The sequence below is a fragment of the Hippocampus bargibanti genome, linkage group LG05 (assembly GCF_051943395.1).
Source record: "Hippocampus bargibanti isolate YZ-2025 linkage group LG05, ASM5194339v1, whole genome shotgun sequence".
NCBI lineage: Eukaryota > Metazoa > Chordata > Actinopteri > Syngnathiformes > Syngnathidae > Hippocampus > Hippocampus bargibanti.
Window position 1 is genome coordinate 12,398,611 of NC_142738.1, and position 17,198 is coordinate 12,415,808.

The following is a 17,198-nucleotide window of genomic DNA, read 5'->3' on the forward strand; positions in this document are numbered from 1 at the left end:
ACGGCTTTGAACACAAATCAGAGTGCCCTATGTTACGATCTGGTTGGCGACCAACGGGGGGCGCTGTCGGCCCCGCCTACACCTGCACAGGTGCTGGTCGTACCGATCAGATTGGCGACCAGCGGGTAGCGACGTCAGCCCTGCCTGCAGCCTCGCAGGTGCTGGTCGTTTAATCATTGACACTTAAAAGGACACCCGGCACGACCATCCGGTGCCGGTTCATTGTTTGTTTGCTGCTTGTTTGCTGCATGCATCGTGTACGTGTTTGTTTAACCTTGGCGGACTTTTACTTTTGGTCTTCTTTTGCTACTTTGTAGTTTTTCCATTCAGATGATTTTGATGTTTTACATTTTGTTCCTGCTGACCTTTATTTTAATACAATTTGTCAAACAACCTCCTGCTCCCTCCTGCCTGCTTTTTGGGATCCGCACCCGCCATCACCACCTCGCAAACCGTGACACCCTACATCTGCATGCAGATTACTTCTCTTTACTGGAACCAGTTAAATATGGAGCAGTTGTCCAAAAATGTGACATAAAATGGTCATTTCCGAACGGGTTTTTTTGCATATAAACAGTGTGGTTATGACAACTCCAAATCAGGAATGACCAAGCGACCTCATCATTTACTGCCGCGGTGAGTCTTGTAATTATTTCCATTAACAAGGCTCAGAGCAGATTGCTAAAACCAATCCTATTTCCTAAATGTGACGTGGAAAATCGGGTAGAATGTGAAGTTTTGTCAAGATGTCTTCGAGTAACCAATAACCACAGTGACTCATACAATGTAACCAGAATGGAATGAGCGCTTTTTCTTATGTGACGCGTTCAGCATCGGCATTGCTCCTCATGCCATGCATCCATCCAGCCGCAAACTGTCCAACAGCACCGACCTTCCACTGAACAAAGCGGGGCTGTGAAGATGCTGCCCATTACAGGCGCAAAAAAACACAATGGCCCCAGAGCTGTCCAGCGATGACAGTCGAATGGCACCGACAGTCCTCCCTTTCAAAAACAGTACTGGCATATTCATGCTGCCGAAAAGGCGCAACCGCTCAGCACAGTCTCCTCCTTGATGAATGTCGTGGTCAAAAATGCTGAAAAACAATCCGTATCCGTTCCACATGACGCACAACAACACAAAAGATCCAAGTGACAAAAGAAAACACAAAAACAAGACAAAAACAACAAAAAAAGCAAGGCTCATCAGAGCACTTGCTGACGGCTGACATAAGGCTGACATAAGGCAGACATAAGGGGAAGATGTCAATATCGCATGATGATGAATTTCATACAAACTTGGCTTATGGTTAGCGCATCTGGCTCAGCGTCTCAGGTCAGGGTTCAAATCGAAGCTCAGGACTTACTGTTTGTCATTGGCCTTGCTGTGGGTTTTCTTTTTGCTTATACTTTGGGTTTGGGGGATATTTTTCAGACCCAACTTGATATTTGGTCGAATGTTATTGTCTTATGTAGTAATATGTCAGTGTTGAAAAACAAAAATTAATCCGTGTTTCCGCACTCCATTTGATTGCAACTAGTCAATGATGTGTGACTTCAACCATGACCCTCATCATGACAAGCAAATAGATTATTCCAATAACTTTTTTAGATGACTCTGGTCAACAATTAAACAGAAAAACAAAAGATGAACATTTTTCAAAAACCGAATATACTTCAAAAAAGTAGACATTTGGAAATTAGTGACAAAAATAAATTTTGAGACACAAAAAGCCATCACTGATTAAAATTGAACAAAACTCATGCATGTAATGTCTGTCAAAGATGGCCACTTAGTGCAGGAAGGCCTATTTGAAAACAAAATTCACTGCAGCACGGAAGAATACATGCCAACCGAACTGGGGCAATTCTGAATTATTTAAAGAAGTCATACTTTCTTCTTGCCGGTCCCAGAAAAGGATATGTGCACATGGGATTGTGAGTGTATGTTTAGAGCACACCTGCTCCTGAATTGAGCCTTCCTCACCTGTGACTCATTTTCTATCCCCGGTGTCCTGATGTATCCAACCTTGTGTCTAATTGCCAGTTCATTGTCTGTCACGTTTTGTGTTCTCGCCATTGCAGCCCTGCTGGATTTTAACCCATGATTTTAACCTCACATTCTGGAGTCCCGTTGCTTTTGCTGACCGCCTGCCAGCCAGTGTACCACAACCCCATTTATGATCTATTATAAACAATCCATGTTTTCGGGGGAGTTTGGTGGGGTGTTGTCTTTGCATTGTGTCCCATTCCCATAAACACAGCCAGTCTTCCCCAATGGATCCTTGAAAACAGCTAATATTCCCCAAATTGTGTCCAATATAATCAACAGCAACCTCCAGTTTGGCATGCACACTCAGCTTTGGTTATATACACTCACACATTTTATCTCAGGATTCCTGAGCGGTCAGTCTGCAGGCTTATCAGGCTGATGAGGACAAAATTAGAGTGCATGTGTTGGAGGAAGGAGCTCTTTCCTAGCACACCCTAGTAATAACAATCCCTGGTGGACATTACTCTGCCCAGCGCAGATTAAATCAGGGAAATTGTCTGATGGTTTGGCCTGTGTGAGAGCTTTTTGAGAGAGCCTTTAGCTTTTACCACTTGCTCTGGACGGAGGCCATTCTCTCCTTTGGGAGCTTGCGGCCGAGCGCGGGTCTGCGGGGAAAGTCGGGCTCGAAACGTACACTTCTCTGAAACACCAGGATATGCAGACAGGAAATGACTTAAACCTTTGGAAGTCGTTAGAGCTGCCATCTGATAGCGCAGGGCTACACTTCAGCAGATCCCGTCACCATAATGGAGACGTTATGAAGTCTTTTTTAGCCCGTGTGTTTTTCTCCGTTCTTAATGAGATTGGTTTTAATGATTTCCCATTGTTCCTAACATAAACTATGATTAACTTTAATATTAAGCAGATTCTTTACTTACAGACAGTGTGGGTGTTCAATTAGCTGACATGTTTCGGAGACTAACTTTAATACTTGTTGCTGTTTACTTCTTTTGATGTTCTGGGTCAGGTCAATCAGCGGGCTGTATGTCATATGAATCAGAGGCGAGGGCTGTCAGAAACACAGATGCTCACCGGAGTATTTTCACAATGTTTACATGCTAGGAATCGAGTCGATGGTGGGCTTGTCACCTCTACCGTGTGCTTTTTGTTGTTGTTTTCATTGCCGCCTCCAGTTAGGCATAACCCTGACAAGCAGATGCACCATATTTTCCGGTGTATGAGGCGCACCGGAATATAAGGCGCACCCCCAATGATTGGTGTATTTTCAAACTTTTTCCAGATATAAGATGCACCTTCAATGAATGACATGTTTAAAAGGTTTTCCGTATATAAAACACACCACATTATATGGTGCTACAGTGGAGGCTAGGGTTAAGTTATGTACCGTTTGAGCCAGGGGACAGGAACCTATGGCTCTCGAGCCATATATGGCTCTTTTGATGATTGCATCTGGCTCGCAGATAAAACTAAATATTCTCGCTTTTCCACTGTTCATTTCCTGTTTGTGGCTGAAAGACCAATTATGATTGGATGATACTGACTTTGGTGGCCATTGATGTCGAAACAGGTAAAGACCCCCTTTTGAATAAGCCCAATGAGTAAAAAAGATGACGAGTATTGCACACGTCAGGTTGAATGAACCAAAGTATTCGCCTTTGTGGAGAGAACAGGTTCTGCCGTGATTCTAATTTGCAATGAAACAATATCATTGATGAAAGAGTCGAATGTCAGTGGCACTTTGACAAGCCCCATGCTGCGTTCGCATAAATATAATTCTGTGAGAAACAGCAGAAAGCAAGCGTGCAAGCTAAGCTAATAAGCAGTGTGCAGGCTTGCTAGCAGTAACTTTGCCTATGAACGCGGAAAGTTACTTTCATTTCGAAAGTTTGTCTGATTTTTTTTGTACCACTCATGAGGAATGAAAAACCATTCACATTAATGGTGAGTACTAACACAAAATTATTTTAAATAATACATTATGATATTTTGTTGAAATCACATTTCTAAATATTTTGCTTCTACGGCTCTCTGAGTCCAAAAGGTTCCCGACCCCTGCATTAGACGGTGCTGTGCTAAATGGAATGTAAACTAATCAGTCATATTATGCCATGTTTTTCCTTTTTTTGGTTTCAAACTCGAAAATAGAAATTGCAGAATATTATAATTTGTTGTATTTTCTCCATTTTTATGAGCTCAAATGTATTTTGAGGGTTTTATCAGTTTGTCACAATACAATCATAGATATAATTTTCAGAGATTACCAACCTTCCTTTTTTAAAACGTTGATGTTCTTTAGATGTTTTCATGGAATGTTTTGGCTTCAATATTTTGAGAAATTAAAAAATATATTTTTTGTCCTTGAGACATGAAATACAAAAACATGGATATTTATGGTGAAATCATGAAAAAAAAATCCACCTTTCAAAGTAATTTTAAGAGATTATTGAAATAAAACACAGTTTTATCTGTCCCAGCCGAGACCGCGCACTACTTCTTCTACATGGGGAAATGGAGTCGGTGGCTGCTGACAATCATTGCGATTCCTCAATATTACTTCGCATGTAAGGCGCACCGGCGTATAAAGCGCTGGGTTATCTTTTGAAGAAACTGAAGGCTCTTGCGTGCATCTTAAACACCGCAAAATACGGTCGTATCTGAAATGGATGGATGTTTGTTTTGTTTCACTCTCAAATGACACGAGCATTGTAGTGAGATGAACAGCATTAAGGACCAGTAAAAAAGGGCAGTGGTTCAATTTTTAAACAATTGCCATTTTAACACACAGACTTTTCTTGCATGGCAGCACTCAAATCGGCAAGGATGTTAAAGCAAAAGAACAAATTAATCCAGAGAATGACCTCAATGTGAAGCGTCCTGATTTATTCACCGGGGCTTTTAATAGCGTGAATCCCATTGATAAAAGAGCATGTCGGTGCAGATTAGAGAAGACCAGGTAGTCCAGATGTCCTTCTATTCACCTTTGACCTTCTGATTCCTACAAAAAGACTTAACGGTGATGACGTTATGTATTTTATACCAACTGTACTTAATGAATGTTTTTCTTTTTCTCAATATACTTCAGATTTGATTTTCTCAAAACATGCCCATCTCTTGGCTTTCAATCATCATTACAAGAACCTTTATCGCTGTACCACTTTGCCTTTAAAGGCTAACACAGATGTGCTGGTACGGAGTGTGTCTCTACGTGTACCAGGTTCTTATAAACATTGCTGACAATACTGGTAATGTTCAGTTTTAACCAGCTGCCTCACAACACTGTAAATTGAAGCACCTAAGAGCTCCTCAGCTCTAAACATAGGAACTGGCAGATAAATGATTGCTGGACATCAAACGGGAGGGAGAAAAATCCAGTTTAGGGCACATTCTGTTTTAATGTTATTATACGCATAATGTAGTGAGTAATGCAACACTTTATTGGTAAATGTAGCTGAGCACACGCATTCAAAGTGGGATCCTTACCATCAAACACTGCTTTTATTGGCATGAATGGCTGCATCCTCTTTAAAATATTGATATCATGTTACATGAAAAGCTATATAAGAAGAGACGGTGTTTTACACATTTCTCTGACAGTTTAAGCATCAACCAATTTACACTATTTTCACATTGTTTTCAATACTTTAAATTATTTGACCAGATGACTTTAGGACAGACCAATTGTACTGATTTGTGAAAAAATATGATTATCATTGGACATGAAGAGTTTACGCTCATCAGCGATGCAATCTAAAAAAATACGGTGAATAGAAACTGTTTCATCAATCTTTTATTTAAGACTTTTTTTGTGCAGTTGTACATTTCAGTCTTCGGACATTTTCTTTTGGCATAGAATACTTTTATCTTTTGACCCCCACCCCATTCAATTTTCTGCTGTAGATGGCAATTTTTCCCATTGTGGGACTATTCACTCATTCACTGCCCATCAGGAATCTATTCGGGAATTGAAAATATGGCGTAGAGCACCATTCCTGAATGTGTTCGCGTTCTGTTTTTTTCATGCTTGGGTGCCGATAAAACCCTGGCCATGGCCTATGAATGTTTTTTTAATTTCCACAATTATTTTTCCCTTCAATGAGGGGGCAGCATTTGCCTTTTGTCTATATTAGCGCTTTGTTTCAGCTGTTGTTAAAGCACTATATAAATCAATATGTATGTATTGCAGTGTATTTTGTACAGCCACCCTCAGTTCTAGCTCATATAAATCCGTACCCATATAATTTAGGAATCAACTCTTTTTTTTCTGATGAAAGCAGAGAGTCCAAGGTTCCTAACGCTGTATTGAATGTTTATGTCGTCCTACAACTCAATATTCTGTGGGTCCTGGAATTTGGGTGACAATGACAAAAACCCTGGCACTGGAGTGGACACAGTTTTGCATATGTCTGGCAGTGAATGAGTTAAAGGCGGTCTGGTTCTTTCTGATTCTGATTGTACTATTCAACCATTTTCCCCAACAATCATCTTAAATTGGTTAGTTTCAGATATTGTTGCTTTAATGAAAAATAATGTTCCTTCTTTGTGTTGTTCAATTCATCAGGATTAGAGTTGTGCTGGGACATTGTAAGAGGGTGTCGAGAAAAATCCATACAGTAAAAATTGGTGGGATGGGAGAGGGAGGGGGGTTCCTGCTTGGTACACTGCCAGTTTCAGCTGAAACACTTTTTGTGTTGTGGCGTGCCTGGTGACCAGCAGGGAAGGCACAGATTTTTTTCCCCCTTGTTTACAATATTCCAGCTTAACCAAATGACAACTGTAAGCTGTTTGAGAGGTTTCTCATTTTTGTCTGTTTACTTAAAAGAACCTTTCCACCATTAAATGACGTCAAAGAATCACTGCCAAAGACTAAATACGGATTTTCAAGTCTGTTGCCATCTGCCTTAAAAAAATCATTGTCGAGAAAAGACTTTGCCTTAAAGGGTCTGTGTTTGCATTACTGTGCAGCTAGGTGTTTCCCAACAAATGCTCTTGAAAGAAAGACTATTGGGATAACACTTCTTCCCTTTTTTTCTAATTCGACAACAGGCTTGACATGTGTCGGCGCCATGCTTTGCGATGGCAACGCGGACAAGCGTCCCAAACATCAAAAGATGCATAGCAGCCTAAAAGCTTCTCCCCCACATCACTTTTTACAAGAAAACAGACAAGGAGAAAAGTTGAATGCCTGTTCTATGAGATGCTCACTGATTGCACTCGTGGGACCTGACTTAGTCTGCTGCAGTTCTTTCTCAAGGACAGGAAGTCTCTTGGTTGTGCTTCAGTGATCCTCCCTTTTTATTTTTATGTGAGGTGACATTAAGCTACAATTAATCTTGGCATTAGTAGGCAACTCAAAAGTATTGGAAGTTTTGTTCTCAAGACAGGAACGTTGATTTTCGCATTCCTCATTATTCAAATTTTTTCATCTTCAATGATTGTTTGGGTCCGGCGTGAAAAAGACCAAAAGTATGCAATCTCCCATTCACCTGCCTATAAAGTCCTCTCTACACAGCAAACACATTCTCGAAGAGCATATTTACACCCCTGCAGGAGGAAGTCTGACAATGTCAATAAATCATACTGCTACAGTACATAGAGTACTGTGTGCAGAACTGAAGCACCGTTAGATTTGTTGTATTTGCAAAGCAATGTGAACTAGATCATGTCTTTTACATGCAACTGAACGCAACCACTTTGTAGTCGCTAAAGATGGGCCCCTTGCCAAAGGAGATGGATGTATGGAGGTCCACAATTAGTTTCTTTGTAACTGGTACAGGATAGATTTCCACTCTGTGCGCTCTTCACAATTGCCCTGTGGTTGAATTGTCACCTCGATATACGCCAGCACCTACTGTGTCCCCGATCGGATTAAGTGCAATGAAGAATAGATGCCACTCAGTTGAGCATGGACCTCCTCTGAGGCTGAACAAAGTAAACTTAAAAAAAAAAAATCTCATTGTATTTCTTTTTACTGAGCTATGTATTCGTGAATCCATCCATCCATCCATCCATCCATCCATCCATCCATCCATCCATCCATCCATCTTCCATCTCACTGTTAATGTGTTAGCAGTGTGGGTGGTAGCATTGTGATTTGAGGAGGTTGGATGATTTCAGTCATGCAACACTGACTTTACCTTTGTCACATCCTTATTCCAAGAAGATATTTAAGCCCACTAATTCATTGAAAAATAGTCTCTTTTTTAACAGGCAAAACAACGTATGCTCTATCCAACCCCACGAGTCTAATCACGGTATGCCGATTAATCTTAGACTGGGCAATCTGAAATAAGCAGCCAAGTCCACCAAATTGTATCCTTGCAGGCATGTTGTCACATGCTGTTGGTCAAAAAGGACATTAGAGTTGGTCGGGCTCAGGAAAACACCAATCACGGCTCAGCTTCTGAACCTCACATGACCGGAAACAAATCTGGTAGGTCGTTACCTGTTCCCTGAGGAACTGTGATATGATTTTCAGTCTGCGGCAGCAAGAAACAAAATGGACGTCCTCTTGAGAAGGATAAAAAAGAGTGGCTTTTTCTGCATAATTTATATTCTACAAATGTTCATCAAAATGCCACATTTAGACTAGTGGGTGCTTAGGCAGTCAACTAATCGAGCCAAATTGATTAATTTTGCCTCTGGCCTCAGTGAAATCCATTTTGCATATTGTTTCAAGGCCGACATTACAACACATTTCCCAGTTGATGCAAATGAATCCCAATCCAATTTGACATGACCAAAATGATCATTGCTAACCAATCAATCAGGCTCATGTTTACACAAGAGGACATTTATTCTAAAGGCTCATTTTTAATGCCCATGTCCGGCCTGTTTTCATAATATTCCACCTTGTAATGCAATGCAGGTAGAAAACGATCTTAATTGAAATGTAGTCAGAATATGGTTTGAGTACACCCAAATATTGTGGAATTAATTTATTTTCACAGAACAAATATTGTAAATGTCAATTTGATATCAAGTCCCCAGACATTTTTTTATCCAATTCACTGTTGAATCGAAATATCAACTATGAAAGTGATTGGTAGTTGTGGCAATAATTCATTTCAAATAAAACTCAATGTTTCTCTCCATTGTGCACCAAATTGTGGCGCAATGAAGGCATGCACCTTTAAATGTCTGTATACTGTAAAACAAGAAAAATCTTTGAAAAAAAATACTGTACCACATAGCCACATAGCAATGAAACAATGAACTACAATCTATAGTGTCATCACTCACACCAAACAGAAAAGCTGCGCAGCCTTGTGTGTGTGTGTGTGTGTGTGTGTGTGTGTGTGTGTGTGTGTGTGTGTGTGTGTGTGTGTGTGTGTGTGTGTGTGTGTGTGTGTGTGTGTGTGTGTGTGCGTGTCTCTGTGTGTGTTTTTTAACCTGCTGGAAAGTTGCTGGGAAGCACTTTGCCCCTGAGCCTTTCTTTTCCTGGCAAGTGAATGGAGCGTAAGAATATGTTTTCCCCCCGACTCCTCCCACCTATGGCATCCCTCGTGTTTACAAAAACATGTAAACTAATGTCGAAAACAGCTTGAAGTGGGTCGCCGGCTCTCATGGCCATTCGCAACTGGCCCAGATCCTCACCGTATGCAAGCTGACTTTTGTGTGCTGGCCAAGCGGTGGCCATGGCAGACGCCGGTGTTTTTCCTGGCATTCACGCTTGTCCAAACAGTGAGCCATTAGAACGTGCTGCCTGCTGTGTCAAACACTGAGCCGCAAATGGTTTTGCATTATTCAAGGTGAAGCGGCAAGTATGTCTGCTCCCTGAAGGATGCCCGTGCACCCTCCTGACGATGAGCGTGTTCGTTTCAAGAAGATATTTGTTGTTTGGCATCATCACCTTAACTTTTCTGTGATCTAAATGTGCTGCTTTGAAAACTTTTATGTGAAATATTTAAAACTCCTCTACAACTTCAGTGACTCCTTGATATACATATGCAATAAATGAGTCCCGTCCTTCTCCCTTCCACAAAGCACAGAATTACATTATTCATCTGAGGGAGTGTTGCAACATTCCCTCTTTCTGTGCCCGTAGCGCTACCACCCACACCAGCGAATGAAGTTCTAATTCCATTTCAATATTCCACCTCATCATTCTGCAGGAATGGAGCCACACTTGTGTTCTCTCTGTATTTGCATTAAAAAAAAACGAATAATTTTTCACCTTCTTACACTGGGACACAATGGGCTGAAATGGAGAATATATTGCTATCATATTCTCACAGGCTATTGTTAGTGATGAACTGTTAGTTTTGTATGTGAATCATCTGATATGTCATGTTTACAGTACCGGATCATAGCATAGACAAGTATCACTAGGAAGTGGTATTATCCTTGCATCTGTGGATTGCTATGTTTTGTTGTGATTTATTAAGCAGGGCAAAAGGTCTTACCATCAACATGAGACATTGGTTCCCTAAATTTGTCGTGAAAGAACAGATTATATCTGCATGTGTTGGCCTTTTTCTTCGGCCTCTGGCCATTTCTTTTGAGAGACTTATTTTCATCGCCGAAAAACAAATATATATATATATATATATATATATATATATATATATATATATATATATATATAGCTGATGACTCACACTTGGACTTTCAGCGATAGAGCAGCAGACGTTTTCCCAGGCACTGCTATGGAAAAACCATAACCCCATAGTACTCTGTATTCTTTTTATGATTAATACTATTATTATGCATATGTGTGTGCGCGTGTGTGTGTGTGTGTGTGTGTGTGTGTGTGTGTGCGTGTGCGTGTGCGTATGCGTATGTGTGTGTGAACCACAAAATGGCTCCTTTTAAAATGTGAAAAAATGATTATTTATATATAAATATCAGTGGTGGGCCATCAGGGCCTGCAAGGACTCCCTGCTGGCCTAAAAATATCTGAATCACGGCCTGATGTTAATTAAATGTTGTCCATTAATTCTTATTAAATAATTCCAAATAATCTTTCAGCTTCCTTTCACTGCTTTTCCCTTGTTGTGCTGCTTCCAAGTGTGTGTTTTCGTATTTAAGTATTGAACCAATCACATTTCAACCATCATTTCATACCAGTGTCAGAAATCTACCTCGACGCCTTCACAGTCAGTTCTGCAGGCTCTGGAGCATAAAAAAATCAATGGTGATGAAGTTGTTGCATTAACCAATCAGAGTTCGACCCAAGGCCTGCTCGATGGCACTGGCAACACCAGACTTTTCACAAATTATGAGAGGCTAGTCATTAGCCAATCATAGTGTCACAAGCCTTGTGCCGGTCCCAAGCCCGGATAAATACACAGGGTTGTTTCAGGAAGGACATCCACGTAAAAGCTTGGCCAAAACAAACATGCGGATCAAACCACTAAAGATGGAGGACACTGATTTGCTGTGGCGACCCCTTGAAGGGAAAAGCCGAAAGGAAAAGAAAGAAGTGTCACTCGCCACTAGTGATAAGGGCATACCAGCCAGAGCTAGCACATTGTTTCTGTAGCTAGTTGCATGAGCATATACATTTTTGTGCAGATTTAATAATCAGAATCAGAAAGCCTTTAATAGTCCCACAATGGGGGAATTTGCAGAGCGAGTGGTTTTGTCAACCCTCAATGGCTGAAGAAGGTGAAGAAATTGATTTGGTTGCACTGTTAATGCTATTGTTAATGCCATTTTTCAGACGGACTTTTCAAGAATAGATGGACATCATTGAGAAACGTTGGAACAGCTCCAAAGCTAGCAAAAATAGCAAATACTATTCCAATTTTATGAGGTTATCACGAATCCGTACGTTCATAGTAAAAATTCAAACAGTTTAATGACAGTGTTTCTTCAGTTTCTTCAAGTCGCAAGTTATTTCCTTGCCAATGACATCCTCTAGTGGACGTGTAGTAAACCACACCTGCACTGCATACACTGTGGAGTGATTCAGACATAGTACTACTGAAGGCCTAGGAGTGACATGCACGGCCCGTGCAAATATATACCGTATATAAAATCGTATAGCCGTAAGTGAGTGGTAAGATCTATCACTGCACTGGAGAAAAACAGTCGGAACACTGGTCACTTCTGGCGCTTGAAACTGGTGTCTGGTGCCATTTGCCAATCTTATCAAGTTCCTGTCGGATGTAATGAATAAAGCAGAACTAATTGAATGCAAATAATGAAATAACACGTAAAGAGCACTGTAGTGGTCAATAGGCCAACATGCTTGTCCTGGATACCATTAATGCAGCATGGCGCTATTCTTGCTACAATACACTGCTGTGGCTCATTGTGAAATGAGAAAAGAAGTACTGTGAGCCCATGAACCATTGGAACACTCACATGCGAAACAAACCATTTAAAGGGGTTTCAAAAACCCTCCCCCCTTAGTGTTTATATGTGTGCGCATGTGTGAGTGAGCCCCAACTCGCACAGGAGCGAGCAGGCTGACTGATAGAAGAGGCAGAGAGGTAGCTCGAGGGATGTCAATGTCACATGTAAACAAACACACATGGAAATTATCATTTATCCAGTCACAAAATAATATTAAAAACTATCTGGTCCTTTTTTTCTCATGGAGCAATAAGTCGATTTAGCACTTATCGAGACAAGCCGAACTGTACATTTTGTTGGTTGATTTAACTATTGATAGAGATTAGACATAATAAGAAGTTATCATATTTAAAAGTTTCATGCTGTTATATGCTCAGTCAACACTTGTGACTCAATACACAATTGAAGCACAGACAACCTGGGGTCAATCAGGTCAACCGACACAGCAAGTTAAACTGTCAGCTTCATCTAGGAGATCTGGCCTGACACAGAATTTAGGACTTGGGAAACTCCTTATCACTGAAGTAATTTAGGACTTCAAACACCTTCACAGGAAGAGGCCATTAGCCAGGTTACAAATTTATCAGCTCATATTAAAGGCAATGTTTTATAGCTTACAGCTGTTGGGGCTCAGAACGTTCCAGGGGTGTGGTATTCTACTCAAGAAAACTATGTTTTACTAATGTATCACTTAAATTTGCATATACTCTCAATAAATCGCTTGGCAGAGGGCGGCAGAATTCAGACGTCTGTCATGAATGGCTGCGTCTCCAGCCGGCAGTAGGGACAATCTTTCTGGTTCCGAGTCTTCGTCCACAGTGTCTGACTGTCATATTGATGACCACTATATTACGACTTAATTCTACAGTGAAACTCCTCAACCGCGAAACATACCCCCTCGTGTGAAAAATATGTTCAGCCTGCATTAATGCTATTTCTTCTTGCTAATACTGTTACTTCCTGTACTTGTGTTTGTTAGAATTTGGTTCGAAATGTTACTCATAGTTTCAGACACGGCGTGAACGTCGAATTGCTTCGTATAAAATGGCTACAAAACGGACCTTTGAAGGCTCTCACAAAGAGTTGGGGGGTAAAAAAACCTTTAACATTTGATAAAGGAACCAAAGTAATAGACATTATGTCAACGAAAGTGAATACTGATTGTAATTTTCACAATTTCTTTAGCTTTCTTTCCTTCGACACTGGATATATGAAGTGACAAATAAGTATATGCCAATACATATGCTCTATTGGAATAAAAAATAAAAGTACACATACATTTTTTTTTTCATTTTTGCTTACATCTGAGATCAAATTTGCTATCGTGAAAAGTCCCCTGAAAGAAATTTCTGCCTGCAAACATCGTTTAGTAGAGTTCTACTGTATGTCAAAGAATTGAGGCATGGAGAGTCTATGTTGCCGAATGTGTAATTACTGAATTGGCTTTTCAAATATCCACACACTCACTCGTATTTCTCCTTCTCTCTCAATTATATTTCTACAGTCTACTTGTAGTGACAGTAGCCATATCTCAAATGTACCTCAAAATGTTGTACCTCAAAAGAGCGGCTGTGTAAGTGCTTGACACTTCCGTGTCAAGCACAATCTAAACTCGTTTGCATCACTTTTCTTTTCACTTGTAAGAGCATGCAAACTTCACACAGGAAAGCCAAACCTGGACTCGAACCCTCCTTCTGCACTGTGAAGCGGGCATGCTCGCCCGTTTTCCCCTGTGCCGCCTTTAACACCCATAAAGAAAAATACATGTTTATTCATGGAAACAGCAGCCACAGTTTATATGTGCTACATGGGTATCCCGCCCATCCCGACTTCCAACTGCATTGACATTGCAGCTCAACCTCCCCTTTGCCTTTGATATGATCGTGCGACATCTTGGTAGGACACATGTATTTCTCCATGTTAGTGTCTTTCTCTGATGGTCTTTGATGTTGTCACTTTTCATCTATATTGTGAATGGTGGTCTGTTAGGAGGTTTTTCCTTCAGTGAAATGAGTGTGTTTCTTCAATAAATGCCGGAAAGTACAACGTGAGAGTTCCAGCTATTTGGATTGGATTGAATTAGCCATTATTAGTCTCGCAGGGGAGAAATTTACATTTCACAGCAGCAAAGTGATGAAAGTATCAGGAAAGGAAATGAAGAAGTTGAAAAAGAAACTACAGGTGCTGCTGTAACAGCAGGCACTCTCGTGTCGCCATCTTGAAGTCAAAAACCAAAAAAAAAAAAAAAAACTAAATAACAAATACAGTGACACAACACAAAAGACACAGTCATTCAATCTTAAGCACGTTCTGTACCCTCTTTGTTGTCTGAAGAAGTTTGAAATGAAATAGGAGAGAAGTGTCCTTTCAAAGACGTCATGGTGAAATGTGCACGTTTACCACAAGCTAAATGTTGTAAGCAAACATGAAGCTGGAGCATTGACGAAACAAGATTGTCTCACATGCATCTCCTATGTCACGTAAATCTGCTACAATTCCACATTCACATCGGCGCTCTGCGCTGACGCGCCTTTCTTCTTATCGCAGGCTCCTCAAGCCATGCATCCATCCAGCCGCAACAGCACCGACCTTTTCCCTAAACAAAGCGGGGCTGTGAAGATGCTGCCCATTATATGCACAAAAAAGCACAAATTCCCCAGAGCTACAAGCAATGACAGTCAAATGGCACTAACATTACTCCCAATCAAAAACAGTGCTGGCATATTGGTGCTGCCGAAAAGGTGCAGCCACTCTGCAGAGTCTCCTTCTTGATGAATGTTGTGGCCAAAAATGCTGAAAAACAATCCGTGTTCGTTCCACACGACGCACAACAACTCAAAGTGACAAAAAAAAGACAAAAACAACACAAAAAAGCGAGGTTTGTGAGAGCACTTGCTAACAGCTGCCTACTCGCGCGCCATATTGGACTTCTTTCTACTTGTGTATTCTATGCATGTATGTTTCATTGTATGTAAGCCATTAAATAAAAGTCAGATATCAATATGTCACAGTGTTTAACCAAACTGCTTGACTCAGAGGAAAATGTTCTTTCTTTGAACAGGCAGAAAAAAGAGATTGCAGGTAAGGGTAAATATCACCAATTGAATATTGACTTTTTTTTCCCCAAGATGGCGCCTGAGTAGGCAGCCGTCAGCAAGTGCTCTCACGAGCCTTGCTTTTTTTGTTGTTTTTGTCTTGTTATTGTGTTTTCTTTTGTCACTTCATGTTGTTGTGCGTCGTGTAGAACGGATATGGATTGTTTTCAGCATTTTTGGCCACGACAATCATCAAGGAGAAGACTGTGCTGAGGGGTTGCGCCTTTTCCGCAGCATGGATATGCCAGTACTGTTTTTGAATGGGAGGAATGTCGGAGCCATTTGACTGTCTTCGCTGGACAGGTCTGGGGCCATTGTGCTTTTTTGCACCTGTAATGGGCAGCATCTTCACAGCACTGCTTTGTTCAGCGGAAAGGTCGGTGCTGTTGGTCAGTCTGCGGTTGGATGGATGCATGGCTTGAGGAGCCCGCGATAAGAAGAAAGGAGCGTCAGCGCAGAGCACCGATGCGAATGTCGAACTGTCGCGGCTTGTAATTGAAGCAGATTTATATGGAACAGGAGATGTGAGACAATGTCTTTTTGTCAATGGATGCTACAGCTTCGTGTTTGCTTTCAACATTTAGCTTGTAGTAGACGTGCAAATTCCACAATGACGTCCCTGATCCACTGCTGAAATGGATGCTTTGATCCTCTCCTCTTTCATCTAGAACTGCTTCATGTCATCACAAAGAGGGTACAGCATGTCTTGAAGAATGAATGACTCTGTGCCTTTGTGTTGGATTGGATTGGATTGGATTGGATATGCCTTTATTAGTCTCACAGTGGAGAAATTTACATTTCACAGCAGCAAAGTGATGAAAGTGTTGTCATATTATTTGTTATTTTTGTTTTGTTTTTTTCCCAAGATGGCGGCGCGTGAACACGCAGCGGCTCCCCTCTCACGGCAAATTGGCGTTTTCATGTTTATTATGTTTGTTAAAGTCATTATAAGTAAGTGCCTTGCATGCTGGGTCAGAGAGGACAGTAATTTCATCTGTGCTGTATGTCATGCATATTGGATTGGATTGGATTGGATTGGATTGGATTGGATTTGGATATTAGCATATTTGACAATAAAGCTGACTTTGACAAAACATATCACTTAGTTTCTTGATCTTTTCTTGACTTTTGTTTCCCTCTCGGTCATCAAAACTCATCCCAGCAATCAGGCCTATTCAGTACAGGGTTTGTGCTCCAATTACGTCATGCGAGTTGAATTGATTTTTTTAAACACTTTAAGAAGACAGCAGTAACCCACGGACTGATTCCCGACAATGTACCTCAAGGGTGTCAGTCATTTTTTTTTTCACATTGTAGTTACGGTTCCCTCTCGGGGGCCGTGATGAATTTGGGTAAGCCATTAGAATGTTTCATTCCCTCTACATATTTCATAGAGGCACAACCAATTAATGAATACTGTCACGCTTTGCAAGGTGGGGTGGACCCCAAAAAGCTGGCAGGAGCGAAAAGCAGGGTGTGCAGTATTTGACAAATTGTATTAAAGTCGGCAGGAACAAAATCTCAAACAACAAAGTCATCAAACAAAACCACAAGTAAATCATCAGACGAAACAAACCTGACTGGGTGAAACAAACCATGACTCGACATTGAATGGACGTGCCAGGAGTCCTTTCGACTGCCATTGATTAAAACACCTGTGCAGCTGCAGGTGGGGCCCTACTGTGCCACACGTTAGTCACAAACTGAAACGTCACAAGAACTACTTTTAAAATCCGAAGTCAAGATTAATGAATCGATGAGAAGGTTTCTTCAGCCGTCATCTGTACAAAA

At 41.0% G+C, this 17,198-nt stretch overlaps 1 protein-coding gene across 1 annotated transcript in view; it reads left to right on the forward strand.

The window, feature by feature from the left end:
* Window positions 1-16,373, forward strand: part of LOC148897966 (zinc finger protein aebp2-like) — a 93,020-nt gene extending 76,647 nt beyond the window's left edge. Inside the window, exon 9 of the mRNA XM_088996624.1 lies at window positions 16,274-16,373. Coding sequence (XP_088852750.1) covers window positions 16,274-16,358 — 85 coding nt within the window. The 3' untranslated portion in view covers window positions 16,359-16,373. The remainder of the gene's footprint in view (window positions 1-16,273) is intronic.
* The last annotated feature ends 825 nt before the right edge of the window (window positions 16,374-17,198 follow it).